The sequence below is a fragment of the Lepidochelys olivacea genome (genome assembly GCF_965140295.1).
Source record: "Lepidochelys olivacea isolate rLepOli2 genome assembly, chromosome: 5".
Lineage (NCBI taxonomy): Eukaryota > Metazoa > Chordata > Testudines > Cheloniidae > Lepidochelys > Lepidochelys olivacea.
This window is the reverse complement of record NC_140415.1, coordinates 24,283,405-24,308,131: the sequence shown is the minus strand read 5'-3', so window position 1 is coordinate 24,308,131 and position 24,727 is coordinate 24,283,405. Positions and strand designations below refer to the sequence as shown.

Below are 24,727 nucleotides of genomic sequence, written 5' to 3'. Positions count from 1 at the left end.
ACCTTGGCAGCAGCAATTAAACACTTCGAACCAAGGGTTATGAAGGAATGTTCTAAGTCCTTTTCTTTCCATGGTTCCCCTGATCGAGCTCCCTCTCTGACTAGTCTGTTGGCCTTTTCATTCTCAATCGCATAGTGGAGTCTGAAAACAGACCAATACGCTGGTACAAGGTTTTAAGGGAGTCCTGTACACAGTACTTCAGTACACAAGCCACCGCCGCTAACTCAGCATATTGGGCTGAATGTGGGGTACATGAGTATGCTTTTTCCCAAGGCTCTCCTTTGGGAGGAATGATATAAATCCCAAAGCCAGTGCATGAATTCCCTTGAGGATCATGACAGCTTGATCCATCCACAAAGAAGTGGTTTCCTTTAAAGGAATCTATCTCTTGGATTAGAGGCAGGAAGAAGACTTTCTACCATTCCCTTTGGACTCTGTTTGTGTCTGGACAGTCATGGGGCTCTCCTTGATACAGTAAGGCTGTGGGCAGCAAAAATGGCATCCTAACAAGTTTTACTGTGATATCATTCCCCAGTAACAACAATGCCCAAAGGACTAGGGAGGCATTTGAAACCTGTCCGTCTTTAACCTGATTAGATAGCAGAAACTGAAGGGGTGTGTGCAATGAGTATAATATGATTGGGCTGAGGCCAGTTAGGAAAGCAAAATGCTGTATGGCCCAACTAGTGGCCACTAAGTACTTCTCACAGTTGTTGTATTTAAGTTTTACTGGAGACATTAAACATGAGGCATAGGCATATGAATTTCCCATGCCTCTCTTGGGAAGCAACAGCCACTAATGCATTAACACTCACGCCACCTCCAGGTGATAAGGTGTCTCAGGATTTGGAGTGATCAACACAGGAGCCTTGACAAGGGCCTGTGTCAGCTGGAGCACTGCTTCAGTGGGAATGGACTGAACCACACACGGAACATCCTTCTTTAGCAGTTGGTACAAGGGACCTGCAATGGAAGCAAAATTAGGAATGAAACCCCTGTGGAACCCAGTTAAGCCCAAAAAGGATCTTAACACTGTTAGGTCCTCCGGTATCAGCAACTTTTGGACTGCCTCCACCTTTTGCTGTGAGGGAGTTTGACCCCATTTTGTCAGAGTAAGACCTAAGAAAGAGATAATGGTTTTCATTACTCGCACCTTGGCAGGGTTGCACTTTAATTTCGCTTCCTTAAGAATTTGCAGGATCTCGTCCAGCTTTGCCAAATACTCCTCCTTGGTGCAAGTTGCTAAGCAAAGGTCGTCTATGTACTGGAATAATATAGACGATTTAGAAAATCGTGCCAGGACTTGACGCATTTGAGCGTGGAACAATGCCAGGCTATTTTATATCCCTGTGGTAATCGGGTCCAGGAACATTGGACCCCCTGGAAGCTAAATGCAAACCTGTATTGCGACTCCCGGGCCACTGGTAAAGTCCAAAAGTTGTTACTGATATCTAGCTCAGAGAACCACTTAGCCTCCGGGTCAAAGGACTGTATGAGGTCTGGCATCTTTGCCACAGTAGGGGCACAAGTAGGGGTGACCTGATTTAACCATCTGTAATCGAAGGTGAGGCACCAAGAACCATCTGGTTTCTTAACAAGCCAAATCGGGGAGTTGGCTGTAGAAGTGCATCTACGCAGGACTCTCCAGGCCAGCAATGACTTGATAGCCTTGGCTACGTAAGGTGTGGTCTGGTCTGGAAAGGAATATTGTTTTTGAGCAGGTGTATCTCCCCCTTCCACAACAATAGTGACTGCCATGCACCCACAGTCGTGTTTGTGTTTAGCAAAGGCATCAGCATGTTTGCGAAGTATGGCCTGTAACTCTGGATAGAGTGCGTTTGGCTATTAACGTGTCCAGGTGGTATTCATCTGTTTCTGGCCCCTCTGCTGGAGTGACCATACCACACTCCAGTATGACCACTAGCAGGCAACCCAACTCTTGTCCTCCAGTAAGACACAACAACTGATTAGTCAAATCAGTAACGCATTCCTGCCTACCTAGGAAATCAGACCCCAACAGATTACCTTTTGGGTCTGACAATGTGAGCATCGCAAAGACATGGGTCTTGTGCAGGTGACCAATTTGTACTTTGATAGGTTTAGATAGCATGGCCATAACTTGGTAGTTTACAAACGTTGATAGCATCTTTGTTTTTCCAGATGCCAAAACAGAGGATCTAGGATCCTTCACATGGATGATACTGATTGCTGCTCCGGTGTCTACAATAAAATTTAGGTGGCGGTTCCCTACCACTATAGATACCATGGGTCTTCCACTTGCATCTCTTCCCAAAGGGGTTATGACACTCCTTGGGGCCTGCTGGCATCATGCGGAGTAATCTATAGGATAGATAGGCGGGTAGCCTTCAGGCTCTTCCACCTCCTCAGGGGTAACCCTGCATGAGAATAAGCCACTCAATTGGGAGGAGGGGTTGAGTCCACAGAGGCCACTGGTTGGTTTAAAGGATTTTGACGTTGATCTCCCAACACCAACTCATTTAGGCATGTCCAGAGTTCTCGGATATCCTGCTGTTGGGTCTCCAGGATTTGCTGCACTGTCTTGAACATTGACACTACTGAGAGATCCTCCTCCTGATAAGACGGTGGTAATCTAGAACCCTGAGGATGAGAAGAGTTCTGCGCAGCACCTGCAAGAAAAGGAACACGATCTCGAGGCCCCCTTGGGGCCCGAATGCATATCCTTGTTGATTGTTCGGTGAATTGAAATTATTGGCCCAGCGCTGAGATTGAGGGGACCTAGGATTAGTCTGGTTCTGCCCTTGAGATGTCCTGGTAGGACCCTCAATCCTCACTATGGTAGTAGCCTGTGGCTTTTGTAGGGTTGCAACTGGGTCTCCACGCCAACCTGCTTTAGGGTTTCCCTGGGTATGGGCCTTGGCTAGAAGAACCAGGGCCTCATCCAGGAAGGTCCCATCATGGATATGCATGTTAACCCTTTCCTGTAGGTAGGGAAGAGAATTATTAACCAACAAGCTAACATACTGTGGTTCATTTGTGTCCTCTTTCATGTGACTGCGCCAGGCTGGACTTAACCGTAGATGAAATTGGTGGGAAGACTCATTTGGCTTTTGTCCAGGATGCTGATTATGCTCAAGCACAGCACTGTCTCTGAAAAAGACTTCTCACCCTTCCTATACTCTGGGAGCAAGGTGCTCTATAAGGCTCGATTTACTGTGAGCTGTAAGATTTTAACCCAATCATCACTTGGCAAACCAAATATTTGTCCTGTTTCCTGAACACGCTGTGCCTGTACTGCTACGGAGGAATCCTCCATCATTCCTACTTGTTTAGCTACTAAATCCAGAGTTCTAATATCTATAATCACTGCTATGGGACAGTCAGGAATTACATCTGGAGAGTTTGGGCAGCCACTGGAATCAGTATCTGAAGATACTTAGTATTTGAAGTGTCTCCCCCAAAACCTGGGGGCCTTCTCCTATCCGAGTCAATACTTCCTTCATCAGAACAATCAGATATATCCCTTGAGTGGAACCTAGGAAATATATGGTTAGTGTAGTGTTCTGAATAACTTCTATGGAGGGCACTCTCATACCGTGCTGACATATTCCTTATACCAGTGAAAGTTACGGATTGAAGTTCCGCTGGCACACATAGTGACATTAACACATACCACAGGGCTATTGGAGTCGGAGTTCCTAGATATTCCAGGAACCTGGGCGGTGCTGGTGACTGGCCTGGTTGCCATGACAAAGGACCGCCCCCATCAGAGGATCCTGAAAAGCCTCCTGAACTGGATGGTGCTACCACATTAGGTGGGGGAATTACATCTCTAGGCTGCTCTCTCTCTCTTTCCCCTGAATCCTGGTGATGATTGTATCACATGTATTAGATACCTGAACCACTTCTTATACAGCACGCCTCATTTTCTAGGCAATTTGAACCTCCAAAGGCGCTTCTCCTGCTCTGCCAGGAGCTGAGACAGTCTTTTCTTCAGAATCTCCTTCTCTCTCCCTCTGCAACATCCACTTGCTTTTCTAGGATGACAGTGTCTGGTTCACTTAATTCCTCTTTTAGCACTATGGCCGGAGGACTTCCCTTTTCTGCTGGCACACTGGCTCCCATTACTTCACTGTTACCTTCCTCTTCTAACTCACCGGGCTGTTTCTCTGCGTTAGCGGCTTCAGAAGCCATCTCTGCACTAGCTAGCTCTCTCGTTCCCCTTCTTGTTACTGGCTCCACGGGCTGATCAATTTCTGTTGGTTCCACTAACCCGATAGGAATAGAAACCACTGCTGACTCATCTCCTGTCTCTCCCATATAGCTCGACGCCATACACCTTGCCTTATCCTTTCAGAGTGAATCACAGCTGCCTTCTAACTGTCTGGCATTAAGGCATGAGCAATAAGATATGATTGTTACAAAAGCTTTCACTAGTGTTAGTGGCATTCTATGTGTAAATTGAGAAAATATGTGTGTGAGCACTAACATATGGAGAAGTGGTTCTAAAAGGGCATAGGTATTTAAGTTCAACAACTGACCACGGTCGGTTTATAACCTTCCAGTTATTTTTAAACTGGCAGCTGCTCATTTCTGCCACCCATACACTTCCTCACACACCTCATGGGCGTGATGCTGACTTCATTCTAACTTCCTTTCCAACTCTTTTCCTTTACAGAAAAGAGAGAACTGCTCTTCAGAAGCAGTGCATAACTGTTCCTTTAACTCCTGAATTTCCTTATCCTTCTTCACAGCTTTATGTGCCTTCCTGAGCAGCTCCTTTCTCACATTTAACTTCCGTCCCAGAAGACCACACGCTGTCAACAAACACTCCATTGCAATCCCTTTCACTTCACTATCTTTTCTTTTCTTTCTCTCAGTTTCAGTTTCAATCACCTGACTTACAAAACCCCACAGGTTACTATGCTTGGAGAGAACTTCCCTATCTTTCAATTCCTCCAAACCGCCTCCATGTTCCCCAATGCATCTTCTAACAAAAATCTCTAAGGCTATATCCCAGGCAGCCTCTACAGGCTCTGCCGCCTTTCCCTCACTCATTTTTGCTTTTTACACTGACTATACTTAACCTTTCAAATAACAAGGAGAAAAACTTAACACTGTAACTTAACTCTAAATCTTAAATCTAAAGAGATCTAAAGATGCCTTACAAAACTAATAATAGTAATAAAAAATTATATATACCCCAGACCAGTCCAACAATACTTCAAACAAGTCCCAAAAAGAAAGGATAGGAGTAGGATCTCTCCCTTCCTTTGATGGCCAATGTGTATTAGCAGATCGAGAGGTCCTGGCGGGACCTACTGAACAGAGGGGCAAATACTGCTCAGAGACAGCTCAAGGGGGCAACCCAGGGGAGTTGAGGGGACTACAAAGGGGTAACTGGAACCATACAAGTTCTGAGCTACCACGGCCCTTAAAATATTAATCAACTCCAACGCCACCACGAGTATGGCTCATTGGGCCCAATGCGACTGCCTACTCAATACGCAAAAAACCCCACCCCTTATCACGCAATACCATTACTCCCAATATTTGGCCATATAAAACAGACAAACAGACATGAAACAGTTAAACCATTTGACTCACAAGCTGCAAGAGGGAAAAAAAGGAAGTATTATAAGTTCTCTGGGATCGGTGCCCAGAATTCATCTGTTATCAAAGGAAACTGCTACCAGACTGTGCCCAGTGACTAAGTCACAAAGAGTTTTGCTTTTTAATTTCTTAAATAAGTTTTTTTTAACCTCTTAAATAAGTGTTTGCCATGCACACCTTGAAACTCTTGCTGGCTCGCCAACCTGTTGACCTGAATTTTATGGGTTAGTTGTTATGGTTCGCCGCTGCTCACATCCGACCAGAAGATTTATAAGTTCTTGTCCAATTCAGACTACAGGGTCCAAGAACTCAGAGAATTCTATATCGGGAGAGGACTCTCAGGGTGCTTGGCAAAAACACTTACAGTGAGGACAATACCAAATTGACAAAAGCTTTAGTGAGATTAACAGAAGAATAATAAATGCTGTGAAACTTATGACTGCAAAACAGTAAAAGAATTCCAAAACTCCTGGTGGTAACATTCATATTATAAGTACCTTAACCTAACATACTCACACCCTTCCTTGGGGACCCGGTAATAGGAGGTGAAGGACCAGCCTTACTCCTGGCATATCCCATAACATGATGGATCTGGCTTCCCCAATAGTTAGGAATGTTGAGTAGTTATACTATACTACACAAGCTGAGCTGATAGCATGATAGAAGATGTAGAATATGGTAGAACAAAGAAAAGAAAAAGCTTCCTAAGATATTCTTACATGGTATTTTATAAGATCCCTACACTGTTTAATTCAGGCCCAACGTACTATACCCAAATCTTGTTTTCGTACCTTAAGAAATTTTTGGGTACCCTTATCCTATACATTAGTGGATTATGACACTTACTCTTTGCATATTAATAAGGATTATCTCACTCCAACGTAGGCTTTTTTGGCGACTTCCAGGTTTGTGGTGTGCCCTGCAGTTACCAACCGGTTGCAGACGCCAGATAAACCTGTTCAGTGTTGTATGTAGTTCCTCCCTTCGGTTCCCCAAAGTTCAGGGACCATTTTCATTTGTGCCACAGGTTGTCCGCCTTTATGCTGACTTACTCTTAACTAATCATACTTTTAGCTATTTAGCTGGATACAGGCAGGCAGGCTTCTTGCATTTCAGCAAAACTTATTCTATATATAATTATTAGGAAACACATATCACATGCCTCAACACATCCTAATTTCATAGGAATTAATACTGATAAAATATAAGAATCATATATGAAATGGATTAATTCAGAAAGAGAAACATATTATTTAATACAGCTTGCTGGATTAGTAGGATATAATAGCTAGCAAAGTAATCTTATGGGCTATACCATGTGAGAGATGGGATGAATGCTAGTAAGCTTATTAGCATGTGTGTAGGTTTTTAATATGTTTTCCCTGTAATGCTTTGTATCTTAAAAAGAATGTCGGCTTGCTTAGAAACATCTGTGTGGTATTTTATATCTGTAGCAATTACACTGTTATCAGTCTCTGAAGAGAGAGCAAGCAGGTGTCCGAGAGTATTCTTCTGTGCTGGGAATGCACAGCGAAGGCAAGGAAACTGTCTAGCCTGGGAATACCCTGTCAGAAAGGAGAGAGATGCATGTCTCCACTCCAGAGAGACAACAGCTGGGGAGCTGAAAGTCAAGAGTGGGTGTCCTTGCTGTGCCACTGAGGTGAAATACAAGTGCATTTGTCCTGAACTGTGACAGCACCTTCAATAGGCCAAATACTGCCACCAAAATGTCCACCAGCATTTCACAGATGCTCTGCCTGATTCCCAAAATAGCAGTGAAAGCACGACCAGGAAAAGGTCTTACACCATGTTACTGACTCCAGTTGCAGAGAGCCTGCAGACCCAAAAAATGGCTCAGCTAGATGTGCTGGTGGGCTAAGCACACTCCTGGTCAAGTGCTATGGGATGGACAGACATGTTCTCCCTCAATACATCATGAACCAAGCAAGCCCTAGAGCTTCTACAGCTAGCAAGGCTGCTAAGGTCCCTGGGATACACCCCCGAAAGCCACAGCACCTGACTCATGTCTACATAGCGCAGTATGGACACGTTGGCACAGATAGGAGCCTGACATAACAATGCAGCGTGAACACTCAAGCATGAGCATGGAGAGAACTGATGTGCTGGCATCCGTCACGTGGGCCTGCGGGTACTATGCAATGCAGAACACCCCAAATTTCCATACCCTGATGTACAGCAGAAGAGATCATCTTAGAGAAGCCTCAACAGGGTTTGTTTCGGGTACCATATTGGACCAGGAAACAAGACTCACTCTGTTTGTTACCTTCTCCTGCCATTCTGTTTGGTCTTTCTGCCATGACCAGTTTAGAATTTTCCTTTAAGCTTCAACATTGGGATTTTCAAACATGCATATGGGATTTTCCTAAATTCCATTGAAATTCAGTGGGACAAGGTGGGTGAGATCATTTTATTGGACCAATTTGTGCTGGTGAAAGAGAAAAGCTTTCAAGCTTACACTCTTTGATAGCTTGTCTCTTTCACCAAGAGAAGTTGCTCCAATAAAAGACATTACCTCACCTACCATCTCTCTGTAATATCCTGTGACCTAAACAGCTACAATAACATTGAGAACAATATTGAAATGGAGTATCTAACTGCCGTAGGATCTGTTGAAAATCCATGCCTAAAATAAGAGAGGAGCTGCAGAGGTTTGGTTTTAGTTTTGTAAAAATCTCATTTGCTGGATTTACTTTTGCAAAACCAAATCCAATGTGTGGTTTGAATACAATTTCTATTTATTTATACCACCAAAGTTGTGTGTTTTGTTTTGTTTTGGGGGAGGTAAGGGTTGGCAAAAAGTTTTCAACATTAGCCTATGTAATAAATCTACTAAACCCTCTTGTTCGTCCATGGCTTCTCTTTTCACACTGAGGATATTGTGACACATCACTCCAAATTGTGATTTAAGGATAACATTCTGATTCAGACCTGCAAGTTGGTCCTCAACTCTGATATTCTGCTTATCCTAAAGGGAGAGAGCAGCTCCTTTTACAGAAAGCAGATCATCAGATAGGGGAAGTTTCAGGAAAGCCCAAGAACAAAATTTTATCCAAAATATTTTTGGCCCATTATATTCCCAGCCGTGTATCAAGCCTTTGGTGCATTTCAAGACGTCACAACCATGATCACTTTTTAAAACAGGTTTGGAAAGAAAGTTTTAAAAATATCCTCAGTCCATATTTCTGTATGATGTTTGATTATTGCCATTTTTGTAGCTAAAGGTTTAGTATGTGCCGTGTGGATTTTCAATATCCCCAAGCAGCCTCATGAAAGTGAGAGGTTGCATCTTGTAAATTTGTCCCAGTGAGCAAAAGTCTTACATTAATATTGCAGATTAAACCTGCAGAAACGTGACTTGCTTTCTGACATTATGACATGAATCATTGTCCCTACACTAAATCTGAGTAATATTATGTTGCTTTCATTATGAATGTTAGGAGTGAATTTATTAATAACATTCTGCCTCCTACTCCAGATTAATAACAGCCCCTTCCCATCTGTGTCATTAAAAAAGATTAAAGAAATACATTATGCAGTCATTATCTTCAACTTTGGGTCATCAGACTTGATGTATGTGCTAAACTATACTTGCTAATGTCCTAAATTATTTCAGATAAATGCTTCTTACTAACTGTTCAATGATCATGCATTTCTCAAATAAATATGTTCTCTACTTCCTTTGCAGCCTGTTTATATTTTTTTGACCACCCAAAATTGCTTTCACTTTACTCTTTTCTGGTGTGCTGTTTTATTTTAGTGTTCGAGAACATGTGGCGGTGGTCTGCAAGAACGACACATCTACTGCCCAGAAGAGGACTATTGTGACTGGACGAAAAAGCCTAACTCCACGGCACGCTGCAATGGGCAGCCTTGTACTCAGTGGATAAATGGGACGTGGAATTCAGTAGGATTCAATCCTTGTTTTTTTTGGCTTTTGAGAAATGCATAGTAAAATATACACCACCACAACTAAAAAGTCATCCACTTCAGACACAGAACCTGATTTGGCTAATTAACTCCAATTCTCCAATGTTATCTGGTTAAAATGAATCAATAAGAATCTATTTGATAAATTAAAGCCTAAATCTGCTACCCTTGTTCACATTAAAATCAGTGGTACTGCTCAAGGAGTAAGGAACTAGTCAATGAGAACAAGGGTAGCAAAGTCGGGCCCTTTAATAATTATGTACAGTGTTTGTGAGGTACAGTATACATGGCAAGCCAGTTCTTAGTGCACAGTTAGTGATAAAACTAGAACAAGGGTCTTCTCAAAAAGTACTGAAAGGCCAGCTCACCATGCAGATATATTTATATTTTTAGTTGCTGTGTTGTGGAGTGAATTTACCACAGTTGTGATACTGTAATTGTATCTGTTTGAAGATTTATCATTTTCCACCTATTCTCATCCACATGATATTTGCTTTAAAAGCACTGTAGGCAAAAACTGCAGGTTAACTATATAGGGAAGCTCCATGGGTAGTAGAAGCAGCAAATCTAGATATGGATTCAGGTAGTCTCAAGAGAAGAGCAAAGCAGTAAAGGAAAAAAAGAGTTCTGCTTCTTTGTGTAAAGCACACACTCTGTTACAGACCTGGCTGAGTCCCCTTGGTGGAGAGTCACCAGTCTGTTGTAATTGGACCCAGTCTTTGGATCGCATGTGTCCAAGCCATCTGGGCCTAGGCAGCATCTGGTCACTGTTTCTAGCTCTGGGCCCATTGGTATACTCATGGGTGCAGATACCCTGTCTAACCCCTTTCCTTGGGATATGGGACTCCTCCATCCAACTCCGTAGGCCAGTGGCTCAGACCTCCCAGGTCTCTCCAGTCACATATGCATACTCCCCCAGAGCACCATATCCGTGGATGCTCTGGTTCATAACTTAACTCCTCAGGGACCATACGGCAGATAAAATAAGGCGCACAGGTCTTTGCACAGGAGTTTCTGATACCACTGTAACTTTTACTGTCAAAGCATACACAACTCACAGATCTTTAGGAAACACAGTTAAAAGCCTTATATGCTCTCTCCCCTAAGTCTCTGCTCACCCCTTCTTGTGAGTATGTCAGTCCTTTGGTCTTCAGTGCAGAGGATGTGAAGGAGATCCCCACCCTAAGCCACTCTTTTTAGGGCACAAATCTAAGGAGCAGACCCAGACTGAGGTGTCAGTAGAGAAGGTTTTGGAACAAATTGATAAATTAAATAGTAATAAGTCACCAGGACCAGATGGCATTCACCCAAGAGCTCTGCAGGAACTCAGATAAGAAATTGCAGAATTACTAACTCTGGTGGGTAATCTATTTCTTAAATCAGCCCCTCTACCAGATTACTGGAGGATAGCTAATATTAGCAGTTTTTTGTTTTAAAGGCTTGTTACGAATTACACCTGGTAGGACACGCACACAAATGCTGCGAATTATACCTGATAGGCCACGCACAGTTCGAATCTAGCTGAGGCACATAAACAAAGTCCACAACTGCAGAGTTCCCAAAAAACACCAAGTTTATTATGCTCGAGCGTGGTGCCCACCTGCTAGCCAGGAGGGGACCCCAAATACAGATTATACAAAGGTTATATACCTCTTAGCAAAGCATGTTGCCCTCGTGCATCGGAAACCTTAGCCAATAAACACACCCTTTTCTTATCTACCACCAATCCCTGCTTGGTGCATTCCTCGTGCTAAACTAGTATGTTAATTACAGAGCATGGTCCTAAAGCCATGCATCAGTAACTTTTATTATCAGGATGGGAGACCTCACATCAAAGGCCAGGAGATAGGGAGTTAGGGACAGACAAAGAACAGATACCGGGAGTCAAGGCAGGCTGGAAACAAGGAGGAGGATTTTCACAGGAATGCAGTATCTAAGGAACACTCCTCCTGGTGCATGATGTGCTTGCTTTTAGACAATGGTGGGCCCCAAACCAAAATGGAGTCACATGTGCTAACTTTGGCTCCAGAGGCAATCCTGGCAATTACAGGCCAGTAAACCTAACTTTAGTACCAGGCAAATAGATTGAAACTATAATAAAGACTCAAATATTAGGTACGTATATATGTACATTATATGTGCAATCCTGGAGAAGGGGCATATGCACAATAACCCTTTCTCTCCTATGTTCTTATATCCTAATACTACTTTACAAATATTTTTCAAAGTAGAAGGTATGTTGCATAAACATCCCACCAACTGTTTTAAAAAAATTTTAAAAACAGAATCTTAAATATAAATTACAATAGTAAATGGCAAGCCATGAGGGGCAGTGTGCAATACAAATCTCCAACTGATGTTTCATTGATGCTAAGAGAAAAAAAGCAAATGATACATTAATTTTTCAGCAGAAGGCCATAAAATGGAACCTGAATATTCTATGAGTCTTATTTATTGGTAGGTTTTTCCATTAACATTGTTCCAGACATCAAATTCATGTAACAGAAAGTAATTGGTTTATTAAAGTCAACTCATGGTATGTTCTGTTTTTGTTCCACTTTAAGTTTTCTGCTACATAACCATGAAATAAATCTTCCAAAGCTAAGATGCAGCATTCTTAGTACGGGAGAAGATATCATACAAAGCAGTCAATCAAATAGATGTTTTGTTTTCAAAATGTACAGTAATTCAGCTTTTTATGGCAGGATTTACAAAGTAATACTGCTGTGGCTTTGATCTTTTTAACTGTTCATTACAAGCTCAGTCAAGCAAAAATTGCCTTAACTTTTTCAATCTAGTTTTACATTTATACTGGCTCAAAACAAATTCTAGTAAATGGGAATTTGACAAAAAAAATCACGTGTAGCAAAATAAAAAGGCTTCATCTAAAAAAAACCCCTAAAATAACATAAGGTGAGACACTGGAATAAGGATTAGCTGTAGAATAGTACTTCTGGAGTGAAATGTAACAATAAAGAATGGGGGACCACTTATGAACTTCTACCATTTAGAAAAATTCTAGCAATTCAAATGATGTTTCCTAACTCTAATATAAAGACTTCTTCTGGAGCTCCTTCAAGATGATACACATTTTAAATGATTATCAGAATACTAGTTAATTTTTGTATAAAATAGAAACCTTTATAGATTAATAAAAATTTAGAGATGGAGAATGCCAAGTAGGTTGTCTTTTCAGTGAGGGGGTGTTTTCTGCAGCATATAGACTTTGTTCACATATTGCATGATTTCACTGTCAAGAAATTCATCCCTTGCTGCAGAATTGGGATCCAGAACCTCAGCTTTCATTTTCTATATTTCTAGCCCCCATGTCTGAACATAACTGAGGCCTGATCTACAGTTATACCACCCTAACCCCCAGGGTAGACAGCACCAAGTCAATGGGAGAATTAGCTACCACCTTTTGGAGAGGTAGATTACCTGGGCCAGGAGCAGAACCTCTCCCACTCCACCACTCCAGTGTTTAAATTGTAGACAAACCCTGAATTTAATAGACCAATGTTATCTTCCTGAGTTTGCAGACCACGTGAAACAATAGATGAGAAGTATGAACTGCCCTATTCATCTAAATGAGGTTTAATGCTAAAATGTAAAGATGATATCTGAGTTATACTGAAAATGTGGGGAACAGGATAAAATAAACTGAACTTAATATCAAAATAACACTGGGCTACTGTACTGACTGTATTATTCAATTTAATTTTATTTAATTCAATAAAAACCTCAATTTTAAAAATTTTGGAAGTTGCCACTGAATGTCTAGGGCCTCGTTTATATACTTTATACTAATTACAACAAAATCCTTTATGGACAGAGAGAGAGACTAGAAAGAGGATACTTTGCAGAACTGAATAGAGGTACACATCCCACTTTTAATAATTGTACAGCCTTGGCGGACATTCTATAGCTCTGTAAGTTTTAGGGAAAAGACATGAAGTGGTAATTTTCAAGATTTATGATTTATCTTGCTAGCTACTGTATATTCAAAGAGAAGAGGGGGGAAACACCTCTAAAATTGACCAGAATGCACACAAAACCCCTTGACGGATGAATAGTTGTAGATTATTTTATACCCCAGTTACTTGGAGAATTGTATCTTGAAGACATTTTTCTATATTGGCATCTGGATAAAGAGAAAGAGTTGGGCTGGAGTTGTCCTGGAGCAAAGAAAGATACTGGCAGCCTAAATATCTTCAAGGAAGCCACTCATTCAGCTTTTCCAAAACCTTAAGGCCAGGCCTTTCCATAGTGGTGCGATCACGGTAGATTTAGTTATGTTTAGTACAGCTGGTTGGAGAATGGTTATTTTTCCCCTCTGAAAATGTTGATGTTGCATTAAAAAATTGAAACTGAAAACTTTTAGCTAAAAGCCAAAGATGTTGACTCAGAAATGCCATCGCCATGCCTCATGGGAGTGGTAGTTCAGACCCTCATGGATTCTCCTTTAGGACCCAGGTTCCCCAGCAAGACTATATCTCCCATGATGCACCACCATCCTCCTTGTTGTTGAGCCCCTGTGGAAGTGCTTGTCCATAGTGCAATTTGGGAGATGTAGGGCAGGTCTACACTTAAAACACTGTAGCACTTAAGTGAAGATGAACCTGTGCCGATTGGAGAGCTTCTTCTGTCAGCATAGTTAATCCACTTTTCAGAGAGGTGATAGCTATGTTGACGAGAGAAGCTCTCCTGTTGACATAGCGCTGTCTAAACGCGCTATGTGTGGAGGTTAGGTCGGTATAACTATGTCGCTCAGTGATGTGGGTTTTAAACACCCCTGAGCGAAGTAGTTATGCTGATATAGGTCTGTAGTGTAGACCTGGCCGTAGCCTGGCTGGGAAACTTGGCCTATAGAGAAGAATGGGGGCATGAGGCATCTGCACTACAACTCCCATGAGGCACCGTGTTGATGTCTCTGAATCAAAATCTCTTCAGTTTTAGAGTGTTCTGTTTTCAACCAAGAGTCAAAATTTTCCACAAAAAGCAGATCCTTTTCACCAAAAAAAATCTCATTTTGTCAAAACCCCAATTTTCCATCAAAAACAGTTTAGAGAGAAAACTTCCAACCAACACCAATTTTTAGGGAAGGACCACCTAGAAAATTATTTCACTGGCCCACTCCAAAATGCTACAGCAGTCAGTCTCTCCTGATCAGAATGCCTAACATGCTCAAGGATTAACATGGTTTGTCTGATGAGGCTGCTAGTCGTGTGTAGTTTCTCCTTACGCTCGCTAGCTGCATTAGGCTACATCTCTACTAGGAGCTAGGGACGTGGTTCCCCTGCTTGTGTACATGTACCCAAGCTAACTCTCATCGAGCTAGTATCAGTATAAATAGCAGGGTAGCCACAGGAGCAAGGGTAGCAGCACCGGAGGCTCGGCTGAGCCATGCCAAGTATATACCCACCCGGCGTTTGTACTCAGCACATCTCTGCTGTGCCTTAGCGGTGACTACACTATTTATGCTCACATTATCTCAGTGAGAGTTAGTGTGAGTATATATGCACATGAGCAGGGGAATCACAACTCTAGCTCCTAGTGTAGGAGTAGCCTTAGATGGCTCTGTGTTTGGAGCTGAAATTTGCCTCATATATTTGGTTTAGCTTATATCTTCTATTAGTGCTCTACAGATGGTTACAACCTTTTAGAGATTTTGTTCTGTTTTTTACTGGCTGTAAGATAAAGTACAGTCTATTATTCTTGAGGGTCTACTCTAAACATTTTCTTTGTAGATTTCCACAGTGCTGTACAGTGCCATAAAAGGGAACATTAATAATAAATAGAGAACAAGGTAACAGCAAGGTATCAGATGCTTATTTTGATTTGAAACCCATACCATTTTACCATAGGTACACAGACTCGGACTAAACAGCAAGGCGACTGTAATAGCAGGTCCAGTGATGTCATGGATTTGTCAGACAACAGTATAGCATTAACATCTAGTTATACAGGAAGATGGCATTTTGGGCATGCAGTTCACAAATCTATTAGTGGGCAATCTCATGGGAAAAAACAGGTGGAAAAGATCTGAATGTGTATGTAGAGTATATAGATAAACCTTTTCTTTGCCTTGCTTTCCATTTGTCTGAAGTTGATATCCTTATTGCTCTTATAATAATACAAGTAGAAAATATTCGCAAATCTTTGGGAATCCTTGAAAGGTACATAGTACTTTAGATCTTGGTCATGCATCCCTTGCTTAGCAACTCAAAGATTAGAGCTGCTTTGCGCTAATTGATGAACATGCTAAAAGCATACTACACAATCCCCATTCAGAAGGCTTTGGGATAAATTAATTGTATCTCTTTCAGTGCACTGCTTCTTGTGGAGGGGGCATTCAGCAAAGAACAGTAAAGTGCATCAATACAGAAGATAACAAAGCCGAAGATCAAACTATGTGTGAGCATGAGTTCAAGCCTCCAGAATCTCAGAAATGCAATATGCAAGAATGCAGGAAAAGTGCAGGTAAGTTAATACCCTTGGGTGAAATTTTTCAAAATAGCTCAGCACCCAACATGCATCCAACATGCTGAGCTCTCTTGAAAATCTGTCCCCATTTGCAAGTGCTAACCTCTTTTGAAAACTATGCCTGAATGGTGAGGGAGGCAAAGCTGATGTGCTTCCTCTTGGAAAGATCCACAATGGCAGCATCAACTCTGGACAGACCTTCATAGAAGTGTCAGGTACCGGTTCAGTCTCACGTGACCAGTGCCCTGAGCTTCTTGGCTGCTTTAAATAAGACCCTTCTGCCAGCCACACCAGTGACAAATCCATACAGGGGCACAAGGAGTTCTGCTCCAGGGACCGCACTGATTCTCCGCCGCAGTACAAGGACTGCAAGTGTCTCCTAAGACTCTCTCCTCCCACAGTCTTAAAGTGGAGTCCTGTGCTGACGCCACAGTATCAAAATCCAAGGAAGTCTTCGTTTTCAGCACTGAGCATGCCAGTACTAAGCACCTCAACATCATCCATTCCAACACGGGGAACAGCAGCACCATATGTGCCTGCCCCAAGAAACCTGGCACCGACCACCTCCTTTGGCACTATTGGAGTCCTTGGTTCTGATAGCACACAAACTCCCTTTGCCAGCGCCGCTACCATACACACCGACAGAATTTTCTATCAGAGACCGGTACTGGATTCGCCTTCAGAAGCTAAGGAGAGGTCATTACCAACTACTCACCTTAGCACTGATAGTGAGACAGTCACTCTTCAAGTAGGTCTCCGCTCCTCTGCCATTTTAAATAGTCTTGCAGGGAGAGAGCAAAGGGGATGCGGGTGAGTTAGATGTGTATGACGGCACAGCATCCGCTCATAATGGAAGCAGCAGCTAGGATTATAGGGTAAAACCTGCCCAAATATTTCATCATATCTTTCGTAATACTAACAGAGAGGGCTGGGCCAATATTAACCAGTTTAGATACTGTGTCCTCCCCTGCTTCTTTTCCATCTGCTGTGCTCTTACTGGCCCAGATCGAGGAAGAGATTCTATGATTCAGGGCCAGTCCTCTCCCAAACCTGGGGCCACCCCTCTCTGGGCTGGCTGTTCGGTGCCTCTTCTCCACAAACTCTGTGCTCGGGGCACTGCTCAGAACATAGTCCAGTTCACCATAAAACATACAGGTGGTTGGGGCAGTATCAGATTTGGAATTCTTATCCTTGGTCTTTTGGTACGTCACCTTGAGCTCCTTTATCTTCTCCCTGCGCTGCTGCCTGGTTTCCTGGTCCCATGATTGGCCAGCAGCTGCTTAGATATACCATGGTACAGGTTGAGGTTCCTCTTTGAGGAGCTATCATGGGGTTTGCTTGCACAGGCCCAAAGCTGCATCAAGATTCTGGGTATGATCCTCCAGTCAGGTGGCTGCATGCTGATACATGGGCCTTTTACTGGACATTGTTCTACTGTAATCAAACACCGGATATGGGTAGGCTGAAGAGGCCACAAGTAATGTGGGACTGAGAATGCTGAGCAGAGCACAGGTAGATGGCAAGATAATACACAGGAATGGGTCAGTGTGTTCTTTACAGAAAGTGAGGGGGCAGAATGGGGTCTGAACTGCTGCACTCGAGTATCTGCTCCCTCCTGCCTTATTCGAAAGCTGCCACCAGCTCCTCCCAGTCAACACGGCCTCTTAGAAAAGTAAGTTCCTACAGCTTCTTCAGGAGTCCCCTCCCCAAGCTAGCCAGCAATCACTGGTAGTGCAGTGGGACAGGGAGGCAATGCATATCTGTAAATGTGGTATCTTTGAGAGTGGTGTAACACACTGTGGTTTGGGCCTTGTTCATCAAAGGTCCTTGGTGCAGGTGCTGCCTTGGAGCTCAGATACTCTGCTTCCCTGCTATTCTGTCCATGCATTCACACAGATCTAGACATGGACATAGGTTACTCTCATCTAGACGCTCAGACTATAACTAACTTTCATCATGTTTTTCACCATAGGCCTGCCGTGCCACAAGGACAAGCTGTCCATTCATTTCTGCCAGAGACTGAAGCAGATTGGCAAATGTTTGGTGCCATCAATGCAGACTCAGTGCTGCATCACATGTAACAGGCCCCGAATTCCTAACAAAACAAGATCTGGAAATCAACAGCACTTCAAAGAACAAAATTACACCAAACCCAGAAGAAAATTGCGTCCGATCCATTCTTTATAGATGGAAACCTAAAGAACTATCAAAATTGGGAAAATACATCCTTTAGGGCAATCAATCCCAATATGCTTCTCCAGCCTTCTCTTTAAGACAGCCACAAATTTGTCATTGTGATTTGCAATGTACACCTGTTCCTGGTACTTCTTATGCATGTATGGAACACAGGTTCGGGACATGCGTACAGGATTAATTTGGTCTTTAAATAAATGTTGTGCTTTTTGTTTTTCTCCATTTACAGTGGAAGAACAAACTGTTGTTCCCCCAAAACAGTATTAAAATAATAACTGGCACTTGTACATAGCACTATTTAGTCCCAGATTCCAAAGGGCAAAGTTATTCTATCCTGTCTGTTGTAATTACTGGGGCTTCCCTGTACACAACCTCCTAGGATGCCAGTAGCATGCTGAGTATACTGCAACCTGGAGGCAAGCACTGTAGGTGCTTCATCAGCTAGGCCTCACTGGTGCTAGCCATAGTGGACCCCAATAACTACTCAGACACATGGCCAAGGAAAAGGGCTGGCAGGAAAGGGAAAGGTTGCAAATACCCTAGGTACAGAAGCATAACCAGTTATAGTTCAAAGTGAGCAATCGCGGTTCTTGTTTGGCTCCCTGGGACAGCCCAATGGACAGTTAGGGCTCTTCAGGTCTACTTGCCTGGGGTGCTGTCTCCAGTCCAATCTCTAGTCAAGTAAATAGGCACCTAGAGATTTCTAGGCCAGGATGAGTTAGTGTTCCACATTGGGGCCCCTTTGCTCTGGCTCCCTGCCCAGCCACGGTTGTTCCCCCATCAGTCTCTGCATACAGAGCTGCATTCAGCTGTATCATCTGACATTCACAGCCTGTTCTGCAAATGGTTCCTGGGGATTTTGCTCTGAAATCAGCTTCCCTGCAGCAACTTGCTTGCCAGGCAGCCACCATTTCCAAACAGAGTTCGACTACTTCCTGGTTCAGGAGCTTTTCTCTTACCTGGCCAGGAGGGAATGGGGAGAGAGCAAATGGGAGTTGTAGTCTCCTTCTTAGCAAATCCATCACACTATAACACAGAGCTCTACAGCATGTTTTGAGCCAGCTCCTTCTTTATATTAGTCACTTTGCACTGCCAGAGTGGTACAAAGTGACTGTAAAGCTGACGCCCCCAAAGGGACAGCTGAAGATCCTCACCATGGGCCCTTAGGTTTTGTACAAACTTGTTTGTTTTTTTTTAAATCTGTTTGAGTTGACAACGTCTCTTAAAACTGCTAGTTTATTGCTGTCTCTTTAAAAGGCTATTAACCTATAATTACTAGTGGAGTTTTCTCATAGGTAGCTATGAACTTGTATTCAAAGACTCAGTTTAGTCAGCATGTTTTATTAAAAGAAAAAAAGTTAAACACTCGACTGACTCTCTGAAGGAGACCTCCTAAGTACACAGTTCTGAGCATGGTTCTGTTGGTGCAAATATCTTGGAACGACCTAAAGAACAAATGTTCAGGATTAAAATTATACCAGATATTTTATGCTCTCATGATGCAGTATTCAACCTTTTTTAAAACCAAGCTTTCAGCACCTACTGAACCCAATTAAACAATTTATTTTACAGTGATATCTAAAGCAAACAGTCAAAAATCTGCTAAGGAAGCCTAGTCAATAGTGGAGCATTTCCCATGTTTGGTATCAGATAGTAGGCTTGATCCTACTGGCACCGAAGACAATGGTGTAACTACCCTCAATGGGAGCTGGACTGGCCTTTAAAACAGGCAGAGATTTAGGCTGAGAATTTTAAAGGGTCTGAAAGGAGTCTGGTGCTCGAGTTCCACTGAAATTCAATGGAAGTTGGATGCAGAGGCCACTCAAGACAATCTGCCACTGTAGGCAAAACCTCAGTGTTCTGCTCCCCCCTCATCGGCCTAGAGTGGCAGATTTGGCTCAGCTGCCCTTCTGTCATGACAGAGAGGTGGCTGAGCCAAATTTGAGTAGCATTGCAACCTGGCATATGAGGTTGCAACACCACTCAAATTTGGTCCAGCTGCGCATGACGGAGGGGCAGCTGGGGCAAGTATGCTGCCTTAGGCAGTGCCTACTTCACCTATAACTGAAGCAGCCTCTGTTTGGGTGCTTCACTCAACCCACTAGTTTGTGCCAGCTTTGTCCTTGATACCTCCCTATACTTTCCTAGCCCTTATTTAGAATACTACATTCCAAATGTGGATGGGTCATGAAAGTCCGCCCTACCTGCACATAGTGCAGGGGTTCTCCAACTTCAATGCACCATGACCCCCTTCTGACCACAAACATTACTATAGGACCCCAGGAGGGGGGACGGAAGCCTAAGCCTGCTCAAGCCCTGCTGCCCCAAGCAGGGTGGGAGAGCCAAAGCCAAAGGGCTTCAGCCCCAGGTGGGGGGCAGGGGCCTCTAATCTGAGCCCTGACACCTAGGGCTGAAGCCCTCAGGCTTTGGCTTCAGCCCCACATGGTGGGACTCGGGCTTCAGCCCCAGGTGATGGGGCTCCAGCCCCGGGCCCCAGCAAGTTTAATGCCATCCCTGGTGACCCCATTAAAATGAGGTTGCAACCCGCTTTGGGGTCCCGACCCATAGTTTGAGAACCACTGACTGAGTACAAAGTATTCATGCCCCTTTGCTTTGACAAGTTTTCTATTTTCTGATGCAAAAGCTGACTTCAGCTTTGCAATGTGTTGGGGGATGCTTGACGTGGGTGAACAGAATTGTGGGAAGATAACTGTGTTAACATAACTTCCCAACACTTGTAAATATCACGTATATATTTTGTTAATACCATGCACATAATACCTATTACTGTGGAGTATACTATGCCTAACATAAGTATTGGCTAACATTTGAAAATCCTAGCCATACCCTGCAGCTTCCTAATTGTTCAATGTACTATATACAGTCTTCTTGGTTTTATACCATATGAAAGGGAATACACACTCATAAATCTGTTGCAGTGACTAAAGACTGGTCTACAGTGGGGGGGGGGATCAATCTAAGTTACGCAACTTTAGCTACGTGAATAACCTAGCTGAAGTTGACATACTTAGATCTACTTACTGCAGTGTCTTCACTGCGGTAAGTCGACGGCTGATGCTCTCCCGTCAACTCTGCCTCCACCTCTCGCCCTGGTGGAATACCAGAGTTGATGGGAGAGTGCTTGGCGGTCGATTTATCATGTCTAGACTAGACACGATAAATCAACCCCTGCTGGATCCATCGCTGCCCTTTGATCCAGTGGGTAATGTAGATGAGCCCTAAAGGAGTGTGACTGTAAAACATACTAGAAATATGTTTAAACCTGACTATACTGTACTAATTAAGGCCACAATCCAGCAACTGCAGCCATGCAGGTGAGCATAGCGGTCCGTCCCTCGAGAATACACCCACACCCACATACCCTGGCATGGCAGCATTTGCAAGATCTGTGCCTCAGGTCTTCACTTGAAGTTCATGGGAGTTCTGCAGGTGAAGCATTGCAAGATTGGGCCTCTTAATGTGTGTGGGACAACAATTTAATCACAATTACAGCTACTCTATATTCCTGCTTTAAATCAGCTTTTAAAAGATATGGTGCTACTATAATACGGTGCTAATATTTGGATGGTGACTAAAATGATGTATCCTCTGTGTGTGTGTGCACGTGCGTGCTTACATAATCTATATGCACATACACTCTCTAAAATTATACATACCTATGGTGTTGCTGGTCAGTACCAGTTCTATTGCCTTTTAAACATTATGAGATGCTTACAAAATATTTGCTTTTTATTTTTTGAACTCCTGAATGTTTAATAGTCCGGATAAAGAATAAAAACCAGACCATTTTTACACTGTTTGGATATAAAATTATTAAATAAAATGAAAGGAAGGGTGCGTTTCATCGCTGAAGCAGCAACATGACTGCAAAGGGTTTGGTCATAGAGCTCCATTGTCTCAAGCAGAGATTGTATTGAGGGCCAAACATGGACCCACCTAACTCAATGGAGCTTGCAAGTGCTCTTGAGGTGCACAGCACCTCTCAGAATTGGAGCTTGAAAAGGAAGGGTTTTACTTTACCGTCACACTCTCATAGGATACATCCATACTGGAGTGGCAGTATAATTTCCAGCACAGGTAGGTGTGCGCACGCTAGCTTTGATCAAGCTAACACACTAACCATAGAAGTGTAGCAGCAGCAGTGGGAGGCTCTGGCCGGCCTGAGTACAGTCCTACCATGGTATTTACTCAAGCGGCTAAACCATCCTGCCTCCTATCCCACCATGGCTACACTTGTATTTTTAGCCTGCTAGCTAGATCAAGGCTAGTGCGTGTATATCTACACGAGCTGGCAATTGCCTCCAGTGTCAATGTATATCTAGATTCAGGAGGACATGAGCCTTCATGCCCACATGGCACAGTGTAAATGAGCTAGGATTAGCAGGCACCAATCAGTGACATGGGAGACTGACCAAGTGGGCACGGTATAAGTGGAAGGGAACTCACCCAACTGAGGTTATTTTTCTGTGCTCATTACAGCCAGCATGGAGAAATTTCTTGCTTCATTATTGGCTTCCAGGCGTTGTGATTTATTTAAAATTGAGGAAGGTGAAGAAGTGATGGTCCATTACTCAAATGATGTGACTCCCTTTGGGTCAAAGGGGAGTTCTGCCAAACTTGGTGCTAAGCTTACTACTTCAGGGGAAGACTGTGACAGCAACATAACCCTTCATAATACAGTTTTGCTAGTTCTCTATTCTATCTAGGTGCTTATACCACGCTCCTCACCTTACTGTCTGCCACAGGCTGACTACATTTGTAATAGAGTCCCTTGATCAGTTTAAGAAGTTTCTGTTTTTAAAAAGTTAATCTTTTAAGGAAAGATGGTTTTGTGGCTATAATTCTGATAGTTGCTAGTCTCACAAGTGAACTAAATAACCATTCACTCGAGACGCATGTTATGCAAGCCCACCATATTATTCTGAGACACTTCAGTTCCCTTCATCTTTCTCTGCATGAGCCCTTTTACACAGCACCTGCACAGGCTGTCCTAGCACGTAAAGTGTTTAAGAAACAACCTATAACAATTAGCTTCATAGTAAAGGGCATTACTTCATAGTGAAGGGCATTACTTATGTGTGATGTGTCTGATGAGAAAAAGAAATCTGATGAGGTTCAGAAAGGATAAGTGCAGGGTCCTGCACTTAGGACGGAAGAACCCAATGCACTGCTACAGACTAGGGACCGAATGGCTAGGCAGCAGTTCTGCGGAAAAGGACCTAGGGGTGACAGTGGACAAGAAGCTGGATATGAGTCAACAGTGTGCCCTTGTTGCCAAGAAGGCCAATGGCATTTTGGGATGTATAAGTAGGGGCATTGCCAGCAGATCAAGGGACGTGATCAATCCCCTCTATTCGACATTGGTGAGGCCTCATCTGGAGTACTGTGTCCAGTTTTGGGCCCCACACTACAAGAAGGATATGGATAAATTGGAAAGAGTCCAGCGAAGGGCAACAAAAATGATTAGGGGTCTGGAACACATGACTTATGAGAAGAGGCTGAGGGAACTGGGATTGTTTAGTCTGAGGAAGAGAAGAATGAGGGGGGATTTGATTGCTGCTTTCAACTACCTGAGAGGTGGTTCCAGAGAGGATGGTTCTAGACTATTCTCAGTGGTAGCAGATGACAGAACGAGGAGTAATGGTCTCAAGTTGCAGTGGGGGAGGTTTAGGTTGGATATTAGGAAAAACTTTTTCACTAGGAGGGTGGTGAAACACTGGAATGTGTTACCTAGGGAGGTGGTAGAATCTCCTTCCTTAGAAGTTTTTAAGGTCAGGCTTGACAAAGCCCTGGCTGGGATGATTTAATTGGGGATTGGTCCTGCTTTGAGCAGGGGGTTGGACTAGATGACCTCCTGAGGTCCCTTCCAACCCTGATATTCTATGATTCTATGATATTTTGTATGGTCCCAATAAAAGAGTAATCACAAACAGGAACAATCAGAAAAAAATGTTAAGAAAAATACCAGACTGGAGTTCTCCTCCAGTTGGGGATTTGCTATAGCAGAATCCTCTTACCTGATATATTTCAGAGTCCCCTGTTGCAATATAACAGAGTAGCTCATTAAAAAGAAAAAGTAGGGAAAAGCTCAGAAAAAAACTTTAATTGAAATAAAACACTGTACTGAATACAAAATAAAAAGTGATATTCACTGTTTGTCATCTTTATTTTCTCTTTCCGTCTTGATTTAGCAATTTCCATATTAATGGACTATATCTTGGAATTTCACAACAAGCTAAATGCTACTCAACTCCTTGGCATTGGCTGAATGCATCCCTGTTAAGTGTATTTATTTTAGATTTATGCAAAGTACAATAAAAACACACCATTCAATACTCTGGGCATCTCTGACCTTTTTTTTAAAAAAAGTCTACTATATTGTTAATTCTGTGCTGATTTAAGCAGCAGTAGCTGGCATTTGCATTATCAAGCTAAATCAGTTCCCTGAGAGGTGTCCCACTAAAACAGCTATCATAGTAAGCCTGTTTAT

At 43.0% G+C, this 24,727-nt stretch overlaps 1 protein-coding gene across 1 annotated transcript in view; it reads left to right on the top strand.

Annotated features, from left to right (window-relative positions):
* Positions 1-24,352, top strand: part of ADAMTS12 (ADAM metallopeptidase with thrombospondin type 1 motif 12) — a 319,746-nt gene extending 295,394 nt beyond the window's left edge. The window contains exons 22-24 of the mRNA XM_084629649.1: positions 9,371-9,517; positions 15,867-16,020; positions 17,996-24,352. Of these exons, the coding sequence (XP_084485775.1) occupies positions 9,371-9,517; positions 15,867-16,020; positions 17,996-18,210 (516 nt within the window). The 3' untranslated portion in view covers positions 18,211-24,352. The remainder of the gene's footprint in view (positions 1-9,370; positions 9,518-15,866; positions 16,021-17,995) is intronic.
* Positions 24,353-24,727: the final 375 nt, after the last annotated feature.